Raw genomic sequence first — 18,026 nt, 5'->3', positions numbered from 1 at the left:
CTCCAGACTGCTTTCCACAGCAGCTGCACCATTTTACAGTCACACCAGGAATGGATGAGGGCTTCAATTACTCCACATCCTCTCCAACACTGGCTATATTCCCCTTTTTAGATGCTAGCCATCCTGTACGTATTGAGGTGACATCACATTGTGCTTTTGGTTTGCATAATGGGAACAATGTCTAGCATCTTTTCATGGGCTCATTTGGTAGAAAAATAGCATTTGTAAACAAAATTACATGCAAATGAGGTACAGCTATATAGATGTAAATATTTTCATATGTAAAAAGATCACATATAAATTAAAAACTGGAAGCATATGTAAGAAAATGCAAACAGTGATTATTTTGACATTTTGAAATTATGGATGATTTTTATTTCTTGCAATTTCTTCTATAAGCATGCATTATTTATGAAACTTAAACTTTAAAAGGGAAGAAAAACAAAAGTGACTTTCAGCTTGGAATATATTAAATAGTTATTTATTTCATTTTGCGATGTTCCATTCTTATTTTGCATCCAATAATCCTTCCAGGTTCCCAATCTGTTGGCCCCTGAAAGGCGTTCAGTCCTTGGACTCTGTGCCCCGCGGGAGCCCCCTACAGTCAGACAGGGGGAAGTACTGACGCGGCCGCTGTCCTTGGTGTTGAAAGGGGCGGCCCCTAGCCCACTCCCTCTACCTTCCTCTCGCTACTGAAAACCTGTGTGACCTGCACTTTTTAGACAAGAATAAATTCCTGGTCGTGCCTCTCTGGAAAAATTATTTTTTTCCGTTCTAAGCTTCTGGCCAACCTTTCACCAAAGTCCACTGTAGATTCTTGGATGTAATAACCGATATTTTGAGCACACAAAATATTTGAATGAATTTTCCTCAAAAGAAGGATGCTATGCATCCCAAGTCTTAAAGCTACCTCTTGTGATTTTTTAAAATGTCAAAACTTCAAATGTGATACAAAAAGAAGAGAAAGAGAGTCAATTAACCCTCATGGACCACTAATACCCAACAGATGTGACTCAGGGATGTTGTAGATACCGACTTGTTCAGTCTTCACAGCAGCCCAATGAGGTGAATACTATTAAATGGTAAACAAAACCATGGCTGCAGAGATAAACAAGTTTTCCCCAAGCCAATCAGCTAGTGAATAGCAGATTGGGATTCTGACATTCGTAATACAACTTCAAGGTGATGTTTAGTACAATTCCAAGGTGATACGGATTATCTTAGCCCATTCTGGCTGCTATGACAACATAACTTACACTAGGTAGTTTATAAACAACAGGTATTTATTGCTCACAATTGTGGAGGCTGGGAAGTCCAAGATCAAGGTGCCTGAAGGTTCAGCGTCAGCTAAGGGCCTGTTCCTCATAGATGGCACCCTGCATGTGTCTTTACATGGTGGAAGGGGCAAACAAGCTCCCTCAGGTCTCTGTTATACGGATCTACGTAAGTGATAATCCCACTTATGAAGGCAGAGTCCTCACAACTTAACCACCCCCCAGAGGACTCCCCTCTTAATACCACCACATGCAGACTAGGCTTCAATGTATGGATCTGGGGGCTATATAAACATCCAGGTCACAGCATGGATCCAGGGTCATCGACCCTGACTGCTTCTAGCCATCTGCCCCATCTGTCCTAAATAGCAGTCCCTGTCCTCATGGGCCAATATGGAACTCCAGATGCCACATCAATCTTGCAAGCAATTTGTTAAAAAGTCAAAAATAGCAGATGTTGCCAAGGCTATGGATAAAAAGGAACACTTATACACTGTTGGAGGGAATATAAATTAGTTCAGCCACTAAACTAATGGAGTGTGGAGAACAGTTAGGAGATTTCTCAAAGAACTGAGAGTTGAACTACCATTTGACCTAGCAATCCCACAACTGGGTATACACCCAAAGGAAAATAAATCATTCTGCCAAAAAGACACATGCACCCACATGTTTATCGTAGCTCTAATCACAATGGCGAAGATGTTGAATCAACACAGGCGCCCATCAATGGTGGAGTGGATAAAGAAAATGTGTAGAAATACACCATGAAATACTATGCAGTCATTAAAAAGTACAAAATCATGTCCTTTGCAGCAACATAGATGCAGGTGGGGGCCATTATCCTAAGCAAACTAATGCAGGAACAGAAAACAAAATATTGCATGTTCTCACTTATAAGTGGGAGCTATGCATTGGGTACACATGGTAATAAAGATAGGAACAACAGACCCTGGGGACTACTAGACAGGGGAAGCAGGGAGGGGGAAAAGCTGAAAAACTACCTATTAGATAGTATGCTCGCTACATGGGTGTTGGAATCATTCATACTCTAAACCTCAGCATCATGTGATATACCTTTGTAATAAATTTGTACGTTAGCTCCTGATTCTAAAATAAAAATTGAAACTCAAGAATTTTTTTCTCACACCTACAATTTCAGCACTTTGGGAGGCTGAGGTGGGCTGATCACTTGAGGCCAGGAGTTTGAGACCAGCCTGGCCAACACAGGAAAACCCCGTCTCTATTAAAAATACAATTAGCCGGGTGTGGTGGTAGACACCTGTTATCCTATCTACTCGGGCGACTGAGTCAGGAGAACCACTTGAACCCAGGAGGTGGAGGTTGCAGTGAGCCACTGCACTCTGGCCTGGGCGACAAGTGAGACCCTGTCTCAAAGAAAAAAAAAAAAAAAAAAAACTTGCAAGGAAGGAAGGAAGAAGGGAGGACTGAGCAGAGAGACTGTTGCAGCTTTCTCTTAAGAAAGGTTACCAGAATTACCACATAATCTTTGGCTTCTCTACCTGGGACAGCCACAGTCACTTAACAAATTGAGCTTCAAGAAAGGCTTTCAAATGTGATCTGTATTTCAGGCTGCTATGGACCTAGCTAAAAAACAGGGATTCTAAATTGGCAAAAAGTTATATCAGAATACACAATTATTTGGTGGGGGTGGGGGGAGTCTTTATTTAGGCTCTTGGAGAACCCGCCCTCAGCACGGGGTTCCTGTGGTCACCCAGAGAGGCAGTCAAGGTCTTGGGCTCAGAGACATGTCCCCACCTCTTCCCAACCAGGTCCTGGATCCCTGCAGTCCTCAAGCGCCCCCTACTGGCTCTCCACGGGACTCAGGCACAGGGACCCACACAGATTTATTCTCAGGAATCTGAAAAGATAGTTGCTGCAAAGATAGGTGATGCAAAGGTAGGTGGGTGGGTCACTGCAGACCTCAGCCCAGGGGCTCTACTCGCAACCAAAGTCCATCCTCTGCACGCAAAATAATCTCCGGCGTCCTGCGTGGCTCCCTGTGGTCGGGCAGGATGCGGAAGCGCAGCAGTGTGAGCGCCAGGACCACCTTAATCTCTGCCATCGCGAACGACTGCCCGATGCAGTTCCTAGGGGCCAGGATGGGGGGTCTGACTGTGCCCAGGACCCAGATCCCGGCCCCACTGTGCCAGAAACCAGGCCCGGGATCCCCAACCCCACCCAGATCACCTTGAGGAGCAGACGGGGGAAACTGTGCCTGGGACCCCCATGTGGGCTTGCATATTCCCAGAGCCTAGCCCAGACCCCAGCCCCAAATAAGACCAGATGGGGCAGGAGGCTCTGAGCACACCCTTTTTCCTAGGATCTTCTTTAAAATCCCTATCACAAAAACACGTGGTCCCACAAGTCAGGCATCTGACAAGGCAGCCATGTGTGCCACCCTCAGCCCATGCCCACCTCAGACACCCCCTGGCCTCACCTGGGCCCTGCTGAGAAAGGAATAAAAGCCATAGGTGACCTCTTCTGGATGTTTTCTGGGTCGAAGCGGAAGGGGTCATAGACCTGGGTTGGGGGCAAGTTAGGGCTGCTGGTGGGGCTTCTCAGGACACCCAGCCACCCCCACATAAGACAGATATGGGTGGAACAGAGAGAGAGTATCTGATTTTCCGGGACAAGACCCCTCCCTTGACCAGGCCCCAGGGATGGAGAGGCAGGGAAGAGCAGCACCTCAGGGTCTGGCCAGACTGAGGGGTTGTGATGCATTGCGAAGATGTTGATGCTACAGATGTTCCCTGTCATGCAGGAGATGACAGTCAGGACAAGGTCCAAGCTGCCTGCTGGGACCACCGCCCTGCCAAGGACCCTCCTCCCCTGCCATGGTGGGCACCTTTGGGGATGACCCGGTTGTCTGGGAGCACCACGTCCTGGGTGCAGCCACGGGTGATTGTGGGGACTGGGGGATACAACCGCAGGCTTTCCTTCAGGCACATGGTCAGGAAGGGCAACTGGGCCAGGTCGTCCCTAAGGAAACACCCAACAATTATCCAGGGAGCAAACACAGCCCTCCTGCTGCCCCTGGAGACCCTCTCACCACCTCCCTCTGACCCTCAGTCTTATAACAAAATTAATTCCAGAAGCAACAAAGATGTAGGCATTAGAAAACCAAAGTCACAAAACTACTAGAAGAAAAATTGACCTGGTGTTTTTAGAGGTATTTCTGAGCAAAACAATATTCAGAGGGTGTCTCTTAAAAGTGCTCATTCTGGCGGGGCTCACTCCTGTAATCCCAGCACTTTGGAAGCCTGAAGCAGATGGATCACTTGAGGTCAGGAGTTCAACACCAGCCTGAACAACATGGTGAAATCCCATCTCTACTAAAAATACAAACTTAGCCAGGCATGGTGGTGGGCACCTGTAGTCCCAGCTACTCAGGAGGCTGAGGCAGGAGAATCCCTTGAACCTGAGAGGCAGAGGTTACAGTGAGCCAAGATCATGCTACTGCACTCCAGTCTAGGAGGCAGAACAAAAGTGTTCATTTGTTTGCATGAAAAAGCATTTAAAATTATATAAAGAGGTAACAAAAGCAGGAAAAAAAAAACATCTCTACAAAGGGCTAATAAGGTTACTTGAATAAATAATCTCCACTCCACACTGTAGGGTGGGATGACCACATGTTGTAAAGGGACAAGACCCCTCCCCTGACCAGACCCTGGGGATGGAGAAGCAGGGAGGGGCAGCACCTCAGGATCTGGCCAGACTGAGGGGTTGTGATGGATTGAGAAGATGCTGATTCTACAGACGTTCCCTGGTGTCTGTTTTTTCTAAAGGTGTCAATTCTTTCTAAATTAATCAATATACTTCATGCAATTAATTAAAAATCTAGCTAGATTGTTTTGGGAACTTTGAAATCTTATTCTAATTGAAAGAATTTTAAAGTTCATCAAGAGCTAGGTCAATTTTTTTTTTTTTTTTTTTTTTTTTTTTTTTTTTTTTTTTAGATGGGTTCTCACTCTGTCACCCAGGCTGGAGTGCAGTGGCCTGATCTCAGCTCACTGCAACCTCCGTCTCCTGGGTTCAAGAGATTATTGTGCCTCAGCCTCCCAAGCAGCTGGGATTACAGGTGTGCACCACCACATCCAACTAATTTTTGTATTTTTAGTGCAGATGGGGTTTCACCATATTGACCAGGCTGGTCTCGAACTCCTGACCTCAAGTGATCTGCCCACCTCAGCTTCCCAAAGTGCTGAGATTACAGGCGTGAGCCACCACGCCCTGCCCAAGCTAGGTCAATTTTTAAATAAAAGATTGAAGAAGGGGAACCCAAGTTTCAAGATATTAAGAAATGTTACAAATGCATACTAATAAAAATAAAATAATTTTTTAAAAACTGTGGGACTGCTGCAAGAACAGAAAAACAGGTCCATAGAACAGAGTAGAGAGCTCAGAATCAGGCATGTGAATAGGGGGAAACTTAACATCTGCTAAAGGAAGGTCCACACGCCCCTGGAGAATGGATAGTGTGGTGGAAGTTGTTCAGACTACCGGAAATGTGTGAACAAAGAGAAACAGGTTCTTGTCTACTACATATACAGGGTGGAGTCTTTTCCTTTATGAGAAAGGTAAAATTATAACGTTAAAAGATGATAACACAGGAGACATTTTTGTGACTTAGGAGTAGGAATTCTTAAAACCCCAAAAGCTTAAACAAGATAAAATATAAACGATAAATATGCATGCAAATTAAGGATTTCTGTGCAATAAAAGATACAGTGGACCCAATTAACATTCCAATGAGAGATAAGAGATTCAGAGAAGATGCCTAAGATAGGTAGATAGATAGATAGATAGATAGATAGATAGATAGATAGATAGACAGATAGATATGCAGAACGACATCTTGAATACTTCAGGAATTCCTGCAAATCTGCAAGAGAACAAACGGGTGACCCAAGTGAAAAAGTAGACAATGCTCAAACATGAGAAATTTAAGAGGAGATGCTCAGAGTCACTAGCTATCATAGAAATGGAAGCTAGCTGACAATGAGATACCACTTCACATCTATTCGAGGCTAGAATGGCCAAAGGTAGGTGTTGCCAAGGTTGGTTGAGGTGTGGGTAGAGGGGTCACATGCACTGATAGTGGGGTGCACAGAAGCTGCCAACATGAAAGGCAACCACCAGGACATGGCCAAGGAAAGATGTGTGTTTTACAGCCCAGCAAGCTGGTTCCCAACTGTAGATCCCAGAGAAATTATCAGACATGCAGATAAAGAGATATGCACAAAGATGGTCATTGCACTGGAGATGTAGAAGCAGTCCAGGTATCCACTACAGAACTGAAGAGAAAAGGACTAGATCACAGCTAAAAGCAAGAGGATAACTATACTTAGGACGAGGGTGCTGCAAATCATAGTGCTACATTTACATAGCACAAATCATAGCACAAAACCACGGGTGCTATAAACGTAGCACGAATCATAGTGCTATATTTCTGAAAAGGTAAGAACCAGCACATCTGTGAAATAAAAACATATATAGAATTTTAAAATGTATTCACCCCAACAACAAATTTTACAAATAAAAGTATCCATCATTTTGTAATCATATTGCTGGAGAGCTGAAAGTAGAGATTTGAGATAAATGGGAAGAAATACGTACTGCATAGAAAAATGATGAGAATTTGCCATGAACTGAGGGACATCGTTAACTCAAACATTAGCACCTAACATCCAAAAAATTTATTAATTAAAATTTTCAAAAGTATTTGTCAAATTAGCTAGCCTGATCACAGAGTTCAAATGGAAAAAGTAGAATTCGAGGGAAAAAAAAAAAACTGTAAACGCAAAGAAATGAGACAGACAGAAACTCTACCAAATATGAAAGTAATGAGACAGAAATTCTACCAAATATGAAAGTGTTTTTAAAAGTAGACTTCATGCTGCTCATGTAGGACTATATAATAAATAGAACAAAATGAAGGCAACAAATAAAACCATATATATATACACATATATGTATATATATGTGTATATATATGTGTATATATAGTTTCTTGTGAACTCGTTGTTATTTAGAATCATGACACAAGGACAAAATATTCATTAAACTTGGTTGGGACAATTAGACATTTGGAGAACAAATAGATTCCAACATAGATTTCAAAGGGAAAAAATTCTAAATGTGAAAAATATTGATAAAATGTTAAATAAATAAACTTTAAAAAATACATAAGCCTATTAGAATAAGCCAAACAAGAGTTTTGCATTTTACTATTAGAGTATAAAAGGGTTTTTTAAATAATTTTTTAAGAAACACAAACAGGAATTATAAAAGAAAAAAATTAATAAATTTGGTGACAAATAAAAGAACCAAAAATAAAAATAAAGTCCAAGACAATGCAAGGAAAAATTTTGCATAAGAGAAAAAAGAAATAATGTTCTTAATATGTAAAGAGTTTTTATAAATAAATAAGAAAACTAGTATGACCCAAAGTAGAAAAAACAAATCATGTAAAAACTGACACTTCACAGAAAAAGAGACATGGATGGCTCATTAGCAGGTGAAAACAGTGCTCGACTTTACCCATATTTAAAATTATGTTCATTAAAATAATAAAATATTACATTGCACCTAACAGATTGGCAAATGTTTTAGTTTCATAAGAGGCACTTCTGATGAGGTTATGAGGAAGTTTGGTATTCTCAAAATCTGTGTGTAGGAGTAGATTTCCCAAGAGCTATTGAATTGTAAAACTCAAATGGTCTTTGCCTCAGCAATTGCACTTCTAGGAATTTGTTCTACAAAGATGACATGTCAGCAATGATCATGGCACACCGATATTCAACACATCATGTCTTTCATACCAAAAGGCTGGAAAGTATACAAACATGCATTGATAAGATAATGTTTTGATAAATCATAATATTAGATTGGTCCAAAAGTCATTGCAGTTTTTGCCACTAATTCTCCAAGCAGCCCTGTGGGACAGCAATTCCCCCACATTCCCAATTTACAAAGGAGAAAAGTTGTTCAGAAAAGGGAATTGATTTTACTAATGGTGCATAGCAAGTTAGTGGGGAAATAAATATGGACTCCCAGACCATTCTGTCCCCAAAGCATGCAATGTTACCCTTGCTAGCCCCCGCTAGGTAGATTAGTAGAGCTCTGTTTCTGGGCTCTACGCCTATTCCCACTAGGTAACAATGGCAGAATCATCAAAAAGATTCTCCCCATTTCCCCCACCTGGGGAGAAGAACCAACGAGAGGGACTCAGAAACAGCCACCAGCACCTACACTCACCATTCAATCTCTTTAGGCTCACGGTCCTTCAGAAGCTCTTGTACCTCCTGCCGGCAGCGTTCTTGGTATTCTGGGTGCCTCGCGAGGTTGTACAAGACCCAGGAGAGGCCACTGGCCGTAGTGTCATGGCCTGAGGGTCAACCAGGCAGGCTTGAATCTCTGGACTGCTTCAGCACCCAGAGGGTGGACAACTCCCATACAGTGAGGCTCTCAGGAAGGTTGAGGGGAGGGGGAGGTTGGGCAGAATGAAGTGATTCAGGGCTGGCCCTCCACTTCCCTGAAGTGGAGAGACCCCCTGTTGCCACTGTAGTTAGTCCCAGACTGAGACACTCACCTCCAAACATGAAAGTGTCAGCTTCTGCTCTTATGTCCTCATCTGACAACTCTTTCCCATTTTTATCCTGGAGAAAGGAACCCCAATCACACTAGCTCTGGGGTCACTGGAGTCTAAACTGAAACAGTCCCTGAAGACCCATTATCCCAGAAAAATCCCTCCCTTGTCACTTCCAGATCTACCCCCACAGGCTTCCTCCCGGCCTCCTGTTTGTTCTTCCCATGCAGCTTTCTATGCAATCACCTCTAAAACTTATCTGACTTGTCCCTCCCTTCCTCAAACACCTTCCATGGCTCCTTAGTGCCTTCTGGATCAAGTTCAGTCCTTCAGTCTGACATTTGACCTGAAGCTCCATTTTACCTCTTGAATTCAGATCCCAGAGAAGCCCACCTTGCTCAGCAGGAGCACATCGATGAAGTCCAAAGTCTTGGATTTGGCCTTGGCCTGCAGGAAGTCCTCAACACCCTGGCTAGGGAGGGTGCGGCGCCGCTCCTGGATGACGGCATCTGTGAAGTCGTGCACCAGTCGGCAGGCCCTGAGGAAGCGTCGTCCACAGGGAGTGAGGAAGTACAGGAAGTCCTTGTACAGGAAGAACTTGTGATTCCGTTTCACTATAAGGGCACTGATCTCCATGATCGCGGCAATATATTCACTGGTCTTCCTGCAGAGCCAGTTCAGAGAGAGGAAGCAACTCCTTACACACATGAAAGCCTGGAAGCACCTTCCAGCCAGAATCCCAGGACCACGTTCCATGCAGAAAGGGGTGCCCTGCAAGCACACTTCACTCTCTGCCTCCCATTCTGTGAGCTGCCTCCTGTCCCGGATCCTCAGGGCACAGCTTGGCCATCATGGGCATCTCCTCTCTCTCTTACAAAACATCTGCTCTTGCCTATTATTCCTCAGTTTCTCCCAAATCTGCCCCATTCTCTCCACCAAACTCAGACCTGCTCTCCCTGGCCTCCTTGCATGCTGCATCTACACAATAGTCAACCTTCCATAGAGTCCCAGAGTCCAATGTCCCAGCTCAGCACTGACCATGACGCTCATCTGCTCAAACACCTCCCATGGCTCCCTGGGAACCTTGGACAAAATTAATCCCCCTTTGTCTGACTTTTCAAGATCCTTAAGATCTAGTTACTGCCAACCCCTCCACCCTCATTTCCAAGTGTCTCCCAACTCCCTGTTGCACATGCTCTGCTCATCTTAGCCTCCTTGCCTTGACCCAAACAGTTCCACTTGTTTGGAGGAATCTTCTCTTTATCTTGTGCTCTCTCTCTCTCCTTCTCTCCTTCTTTGTCCTTCAATGCCCAGTTCTCATCATCTCTCCAGGAAGGCTCTTCTTGTCTCCTTGGGCTTTGCTCTCCCCCACCTTCCCCTGCTCCCGAATCCATCCCATGTTCCCAGGCCGTGGGGCAAGAACTCACTCCTGACAATGGCTGTCAATGCTGAAGATGCATTTCTGCAGACTGTCCAGGGCCATAAGGCTGATGTGCTCAAACATGTCCAGACGGGTGCTGCCCTCCAGGGCCAGGCGTTGCCATTTGGCCTGGCCAGAGAAGAGGACAGGGCTGGGGCCAGGCCCTGGCTCCTCTGAGTCCCCCTGCAACCCCAGCCACCAGGATGGACTCCCACAGAGGCAGGCTCCTGGTTTTCTGTCCCAGACGCCCATCCCCGGGGAGGACTAGGCTTGGCTGAGAGTGGAAGCTGTTATTATTAGGAGATGAAGATCCCACGTCTGGGTTCAAGCCCCAGCTGTGATTCCTAAGCTGTGTGTACCCTTGGTCAACTCATAGCCCTCTTCTAGGTCTCACCTGTCAAATCCTCAATAGCAATCAAGATGACCTGGTTTGATGCCAGGGAGCCAGGCTAGAACCCCTTCTCCCCCTCTCTTAGACTCACTGACAAGCTGGGTGAACTTGGGAAATCTCCCTAACCTCTCTGGCCCTCAGTTTCACCATTTGTCATGGTGGTGGGTGGGTGGGGGTGGGGTAGAAAATATCCTCTAACTCACAGGGCTGTGAAAATTAAATGATACCACATATACCATGGAATGGGCATATTACATCATTTCTGTCATATGATGAGTTCTCAACAAATATTAGCTTGAGCTGTCATATGATGAGTTCTCAACAAATATTAGCTTGAGTCATCTTCATTGTTATAAATTGATTACAAAAAAAGTCCCTGTGATCCCCCTGAGCACTTTTTTCTGAGCATGCCAAGAATGCAAAATCCTGAAGTTTTGTTGTTGTTGTTTGTTTGTTTGTTTGTTTTTGAGATGGAGTCTCATTCTGTTGCCCAGGCTGGAGTGCAGCCGCACGATCTTGGCTCACTACAACCTCCACCTGCCGGGTTCGAGAAATTCTCCTGTCTCAGCCTTCTGAGTAGCTGGGGTTACAGGCACGCACCACCACGCCTGGCTAATTTTTGTATTGTATAGTAGAGACAGGGTTTCACCATGTTGGGCCAGGCTGGTCTCGAACTCCGACCTCAAGTGATCCCAATGTGCTGGGATTACAGGCATGAGCCCCCATACCTGGTCAACCCTGAGGTTCTTAATCTGGGCTATTTCTCAGTCTTGTGTTTGCAGAGAACAACCTTGGGGTATAAGGTAATGGCTCCTCTGGGACACACATAGGCTTATTCTGCTTGCTCTAAAAGCAGATTCCCTAAGCCTAATGCTCCTGCCCATCATGCAGTATACTACATGGCAGGCATCTATGGAAGCCCACCTTATCACCCCAGGCAATCTGAGTGGCTTAGAGAAAGGATCCAAAACAAGAAGATGCACGTGCCACTTGCTGAGACATGCGTAATAAACTTTTGTGTTTGACCCAGAAGTTTCGTGTCTTCTGGCAGAATCCATGCAAAAGTAACAAGCTAATTTATCAACTCACAGGAGAAAAAGAAAATCCTAGTTATTTTACAAAACACTTGGCTCCATTTCTTCCCTTCTCCCCACATCCACATCTTTTGCAATGTGATTTTTTAGCTACTTCCATTAAGAGATGGAGTCTATTTTGCCCCACATTGATTCATGATGGATGTTTTATTTATTTATGTATTTGTTTTGGCCAATAGAATGTGGCAAAAATGATCAGGCCATAACTAGTGAGAAGTTGGCTGGGTGCAGCGGCTCATGCCTGTAATTCCAGCACTTTGGGAGGCCAAGGAGGGCAGATCACTTGAGGTCAGGAGTTCGACACTAGCCTGCCCAACATGGTGAAACCCTGTCTCTACTAAAAATACAAACAATTAGCTGGGCGTAGTGGTGGGCACCGGTAATTCCATCTACCTGGGAGACTGAGGCAGGAGAATTGCTTTAGGCAGGGGTTGCAGAGAGCCAAGATCACACCACTGCACTCCAGCCTGGGAGACAAAGCGAGACTTCACCTCAAAAATAAAATAAATAATAATAACTAATGAGAAGCATTGCATCCTCCTCTCACTGCCTTGGAATCCTGTCTCTGCCATGTGAGCAATCCTGGGGCGTCATCTAGAGGCAGAGAATCACATGGAGAGAAGTCCAGGTGTCCCAGCTGAGGCCATCCTAAATCAGCCAGAAGCCAGCAAAGCTCCAAACATGTGAGAGAACTGAGCTGGTACAAGCAAAGCTGCCTACCTGCCCCACAGCTGCTCTCATACCTTGAGGGATTCCATCCACATGCAGAAGGGCTGGCCAACTGTCCCACAGACTTGTTAGCAAATATAAACCCTTATTGCTCTAAACCAATTAGTTTTGAAGTGATCTGTACTCAGCAATGACTACTATGCAAGTGTCATCCTTCCTTTCTTGAGTTTACAGGGCTTCTGTGAGAAAAATGTGGAAATTGACTCCTTTTGACCACCTACTAAGTGTCGGAGACATGAGTCCATCACATGCTCCTACCACTTTTTAGTAAAGATTATTAGCCTCATGGGGAAATCAAGGCACAGAGAGGAAGAGCAATGGCCCCAAACCCACCCAGGAGAGCCAACAGTCCAGACCCAATCTGTACGTGTTCCCCCCACCCCAAGGCTACAGCTGGGACCCTGAGTTCAAAGCACTCACATGCATGATGTTCGTACTCTTGTTGAAAATCTTTATATAGGGCTTCAGGATGTTGAAACGGAAGGCAGGTGTCAGCATGCGACGGTGGTGTCTCCACTTGTCACCAGCACTTAACAAGAGCCCATCCCCTAGTAGGGCAGCCAAGAGCTGTGGGCAAAGGCAAAACCTTCTCCTGGGCACAAAAGTTGGTCCCCATCCCGTCCACCTACAGTTACTTACCCAGCCAGGGCTTCAGCATCTTATAGAAGACTACGTCCTTGTCTGTAATGGCATCTGACATGAATGAAGACCATCAGGATCCATGGAGAGGATAGAGGAGGGACTTTAGGTATGGAGGGTGGCTCCCAGACAGAGGTTGGGACTTCTTTTCTCCAAGCCCAGCATAGCAGGAAGGAGGCCATGGGCAGACGAAGAAAGGAGGGTGGGGGGCATAAAGGAGGCTGGACTAGGCTGCAATAGCACTATAGAGCAATGATACACCCTAACATGGTACAGCATGCTAAGCATGCCTTGACATGGCTCCTACATGGTCCAACATGTTCTGCAACACCCAAGCATAAGTCAATACTCTAGAAAACACCTTTACAGAATAAGAGTTGAAGACAGAATTCTGATGATACTAGGTGAGACCTGGATCCAGTTGTGCCTGAAGGCCATCCTCCCTGGACTTTGCAGTCAGTAGGTTCTCTTTAATGGCTTAGACTTCATGGGGTTGAGTTCCTACCACTCACAATGGAAAGATACCTCAGCGGCCAGAGAGAGCCGTAGACCTGCCCAGAGTCACTCAGCATTTTGGGGCCTCAGCCATGGTCTCTGTGGGGTGATACCCCTTCTGCTGCTCATCCTGGCCTGTCCAAAGATGGGAAGGGCAGAGGGCAAGGGTAGGGCTCCGGGCTGGGGTGGGGTGTCCTACTGGAGATTCCTGGGGCCTGGAGCAGGAGGGCAATGAGCATACGGTGGAAGTGCCACAGGATGGGGTTAGAAGGAATCGACCTACAAGAGGTGAATGTCATGGAAATAGCAGCCCAGATCTTCCACCAACCACAACTCCTTCTCATTGCTCTGGGCCTGCAGAAGGACAAGGCCAATGCCAGGCCTGGCCAGGAGCCTTGAACACTAACAATGCCCACTGCATCACCCTGCCTCTGCTTAAAAAGAAATTATCACTCATCATTCCAGACCCAGCTCCTGCTACTCCTCCTCCAGGAAGTCTTCTAGCATGCCCCAGTAGAAACCTTGTTCTCCTCTGATCTGTCACAGCCCGTCTCCTCCTGGCCCATTTCTAACCCTATGAAGTCTCTGTACCAATCCATCTCTTCAAGTTTGGGGGTTCCTCCAGGACAGGGTCTTGGATTAAGGCTTCTCGGAGCCCCAGTGGTTCCCAGAACAACAGGGAGGTGAGGAAGATGGCAGCAGAGAGAAGAGACAATGAGGTTAGGGTTGGTGAATCCAGGAAGGAAAGAGGAAGGTGGCTGAGAGAGAAGCAGGAAGGAAGGGGCTGAGTACTACAGGGGCTGCACAGAAGCTTTGGGGATGAGGAGATCTAGAAGCCCTCCGACATTCTCCTGTGCCCACCACCACAAGTTCTGCAGGAGTACCTGAGGTATTGATGACAGATCGGATGGTGTCGGGGTGGTACAAGTTGATGACGGGAATAATGGGGCCCATCCACTTCACAAAGCCCTGGGGGTAGGTGGCCACCAACTGGGTCAGGACCCTCAAGCCCTCCTCCGTAGGGGTCACCTGCAAGCAAGGCAAGGGCCATCACCTCCTGTGATGGTTAATTGTAGGTGTCCACTTGACTGGGTTAAGGGATGCCCAGATATCCAGTCAAACATTATTTCTGGGTATGTCCGTGAGGGTGTTTCAGGAGAGATTAGCATCTGAAGGTAAACTGGGGAAGGAAGATCTTCCCTTCCCAGTCTGGGTGGGCATCATCCAATCTGTTGAGGGTCCAGGTAGAATATAAAGGTGGAGGAAGGGTGAATTTGTTTTCTCCTCTGCAGCCGAGACATCCATCTTCTCCTACCCTTGGACATTAGAACTCCAGGTTCCCAGGGCTTTGGACCCAGACAGAACTGCAACACCAGTGTCCCTGATTCTCCACCTTGCGGAAAGCATAGAGTGGGACTTCTCAGCCTCCATGAACACAAGTCAATTCCTACAATAAGTGCCCTCTTCTGTCTCTCCATAGATTAGGTAGATCATAGACAGATGGACGGATGGATAGATAGGTAGGTAGATGGATAGAGAGATAGATAGATAGATAGATAGATAGATAGATAGATAGATAGATAGATAGACGTAGATACTGATATCATATTAATTCTATTACTCTGGAGAAAAAAATACATTTCCCAGGAGGAGCCACAGCAGGTCCCACTGCAGGATTCAGAGGTGGCACAGCCTCTGCAATGAACAGCATGTCCAGATTCTGCACACATAGGGGTAATCTCCACTCCCTCCTGCTCCTTCCTCTTGGGGGCAGTATCTAAGTTCCAAGGCTACATCCCAGGGAAGAGGGAGAAGACACACTATCTGTTCATGGAGAAGTCCACCTTGAATAAAGAGGATGGATTTTCTCATCCTGAGAGTGGCTCCAGCCCACGCATAGTCATGTGGGGTGGGCTCCACAAGGGTGGTGTGTGGGCAGCAATGTGGCCTCAGGACAGGTCCCCAGGGCTGATCCCCACATCCTTTTATGTCCTGGCTGGGCCACAGGGGCTCCAGGTCCTTCCATGGAGAAGGGCCTGCACACTGTGGAACTTCCTTTCTCAGCAGCCCCCAGGGGAGAAGAGGTGACACTAACTGCCTGTCAGGAAGAACAGCAGCTCTCACTAGGGGGCACCTTCTGCACATCAGGCTCAGAGCTAGTCCGTCCTGTGCTCCCTCCCCCTGCACCTGCGGACACACTCATCAATCCTGCCATTTGCCAATGAACAGACTGATGCCAAATCCCCCAAAAGGGACAGAAGGTCTAAGTGAAAGGGCAGGGTCTGAAGGGTCATAGATAACTCTAAAGAGGAAGTAAATGGCTAAATTTTATCCAGGTTGGGCAACACAACCCATGGGGACAGCTTAGTGGGGAGAAAGAAGATGCCCCTGCAAGGGGGAGGGTGGAGACGGCACACTTCTCTCTTCTGGCCCAGCTGTGTCAAGATGTGAGGGCAGGGGGTGTATAGCTACTTTCTGTGGGAAAACTGCAGCCCAGAGATGGGCGGACACAAGCAAATGGGTCAGGCAGAAAGTGGGTTCTAGACAGTGAGCTCAAGAGGCCTCAAGTACAGCAGTGGAGATTGTGGAAATATTGGTGAATCCCTGCCGTGTAACCCCCGCTCTCCCACAGAAACCCATCAGAGGTTCACTAGTGTACTGAAAACAGTCAGGAAAAGAATTCAAAACACGCTAGGGGTGGCTTCCCCTAGACAAGGAGGTGAGAAAGGCTTGGCATGGCAAAGCAGAGGAATGAGTGAGTGAGGAGAGGGATGAGTGAGTGAGGAGAGGAATGAGTGAGTAAGGACAGGAATGAGCGAGCGGGGAGAGGAGTGAGTGAGTGAGGAGAGGAATGAGTGAGTGAGGAGAGGAATGAGTGAGTGGGTAGAGGAATGAGTGAATGAGGAGAGGAATGAGTGAGTGGTTAGAGGAATGAGTGAGTGAGGAGAGGAATGAGTGAGTGGTTAGAGGAATGAGTGAGTGAGGAGAGGAATGAGTGAATGAGGAGAGGAATGAGTGTGTGAGGAGAGGAACGAGTGTGTGAGGACAGGAATGAGTGAGTGAGGAGGGGAATGAATGAGTGGATAGAGGAATGAGTGAGTGAGGAGAGGAATGAGCGAATGAGTGGGTAGAGGAATGAGTGAGTGAGGAGAGGAATGAGCGAGTGAGGAGAGGAATGAATGAGTGAGGAGAGGAATGAGTGAGTGGATAGAGGAGTGAGTGACTGAGGAGAGGAATGAGTGAGGGGATAGAGGAATGAGTGAGTGAGGAGAGGAATGAACGAGTGAGGAGAGGAATGAATGAGTGAGGAGAGGAATGAGTGAGTGGATAGAGGAGTGAGTGAGGAGAGGAATAGTGAGTGGATAGAGGAGTGAGTGAGGGAGGAGTGGAATGAGTGAGTGAGCAGAGAAATGAGTGAGTTTCTCTCCGTCCCAGACCCCAGCCCACCCCCTCAGCCCGAGCCCCTTTCCAGCCTTCTACCCTGAGACACCAGATCCATCTTCCTGCCACTCACCAGGCCCAGGTGACCCAAGAACCAGTTCTGTTTTGGGGGCTGCGGGAAACACCGGAGGCGGCGGCAGTTGTCGTAGAAGGTGTAGGTCCACATTAGGATGCAGGCCAGGAGCCAGGAGGCCCCGACCAGCAGCAGGAGCAGCCATGGGGATGCTGCCACCGGCCCGAGGCCCAGCCAGGACAGGCTCAGCAGTGACATCCTGCAAGGCAGAGGGGATGGAGGGTGAGGTCCTGAGGCCTAAGAAAGGGGCTGGGGAGCTCCAGGACCGATGATGGGTAAACATGGTTAAGAGCATGGAGGGAGATTCAGGGAATCTCAGGGGAAGAGGCCACGGGAGAGGGGAGAGGAGAAGTGACACAAAATTCGAGATCAAGGAAACTAGAGACCAGACAGCCTCATCTAGAACCACCAGCCAACTTACCTCTGGCTACCTGCAAGCACCCATCACCAGGGCCAGCTCCCTGGAGCCACCCCAGTCTTGGGCAGTGCCCCTCCCTATCCAGCCCTGCCACCCCCAGCCTGGCACCTTCTGTCAGGAGAAGCTTGTCCCGCACAACCTCCTCTCCTCCTTTGCTAGGAGGTTTTTGCCCCTGGCCCCAGATCTAGGAAACACTATAGGAGGCTGGGCTGGGCTGGGCTGGGCTGGGCTGGGCTGGGCTGGGCTGGCCAATCCTCACAGCCTGGATGCCTCCTTTGCGTCAGGGCAGCCAATCAAAACCCCGGGACTGGCGGGGACCATAGCTGTAGAAGAACCAATTCAGGATGACCCAGCACGGCCACTCAGTCCTCAGCACCTCTCATGTAAGGCAGAGGGTAAGTTGGAGGGCAGCCAATGGTGATCTGAGCCCCAAAATTTGCAGC

At 47.1% G+C, this 18,026-nt stretch overlaps 1 protein-coding gene across 2 annotated transcripts; it reads right to left on the bottom strand.

Annotated features, from left to right (window-relative positions):
- Positions 1-474: 474 nt before the first annotated feature.
- On the bottom strand, positions 475-17,753 carry CYP4F8 (cytochrome P450 family 4 subfamily F member 8). Of its 2 annotated transcripts, none has more exons than XM_011763274.2 (13): positions 17,692-17,753; positions 17,166-17,364; positions 14,536-14,680; positions 13,157-13,210; positions 12,938-13,065; positions 10,311-10,432; positions 9,277-9,547; positions 8,887-8,953; positions 8,553-8,682; positions 4,141-4,274; positions 3,981-4,045; positions 3,733-3,815; positions 475-3,382 (listed from the first exon to the last, which is right to left on the bottom strand). In XM_011763274.2, the coding sequence occupies exons 2-13, from the start codon at positions 17,361-17,363 to the stop codon at positions 3,217-3,219; spliced, it is 1,563 nt and encodes a 520-aa protein (XP_011761576.1). In that variant the 5' UTR covers position 17,364; positions 17,692-17,753; the 3' UTR covers positions 475-3,216. The 2 variants fall into 2 exon arrangements, with proteins under 2 accessions (XP_011761576.1, XP_070942034.1); XM_071085933.1 differs by lacking the exon at positions 17,692-17,753 and adding an exon at positions 17,587-17,684.
- Positions 17,754-18,026: the final 273 nt, after the last annotated feature.

The sequence above is a fragment of the Macaca nemestrina genome, chromosome 20, assembly GCF_043159975.1.
Source record: "Macaca nemestrina isolate mMacNem1 chromosome 20, mMacNem.hap1, whole genome shotgun sequence".
NCBI lineage: Eukaryota > Metazoa > Chordata > Mammalia > Primates > Cercopithecidae > Macaca > Macaca nemestrina.
The sequence above is the reverse complement of the archived record's forward strand: the minus strand, read 5'-3'. Positions and strand labels throughout refer to the sequence as shown.

What these genes read in the sequence shown, in the direction of transcription:
- CYP4F8 (XM_011763274.2), bottom strand. Translation starts at nt 17,363, where the DNA reads ATGTCACTGCTGAGCCTGTCCTGGCTGGGCCTCGGGCCGGTGGCAGCA. An exon ending in ATTGACAGCCATTGTCAGGA is followed by an intron (nt 9,548 to 10,310) that starts GTGAGTTCTTGC and finishes CTGGCTCTGCAG; the next exon opens with GAAGACCAGTGAATATATTG. An exon ending in ATGTGCTCCTGCTGAGCAAG is followed by an intron (nt 8,954 to 9,276) that starts GTGGGCTTCTCT and finishes TCCTTTCTCCAG; the next exon opens with GATAAAAATGGGAAAGAGTT.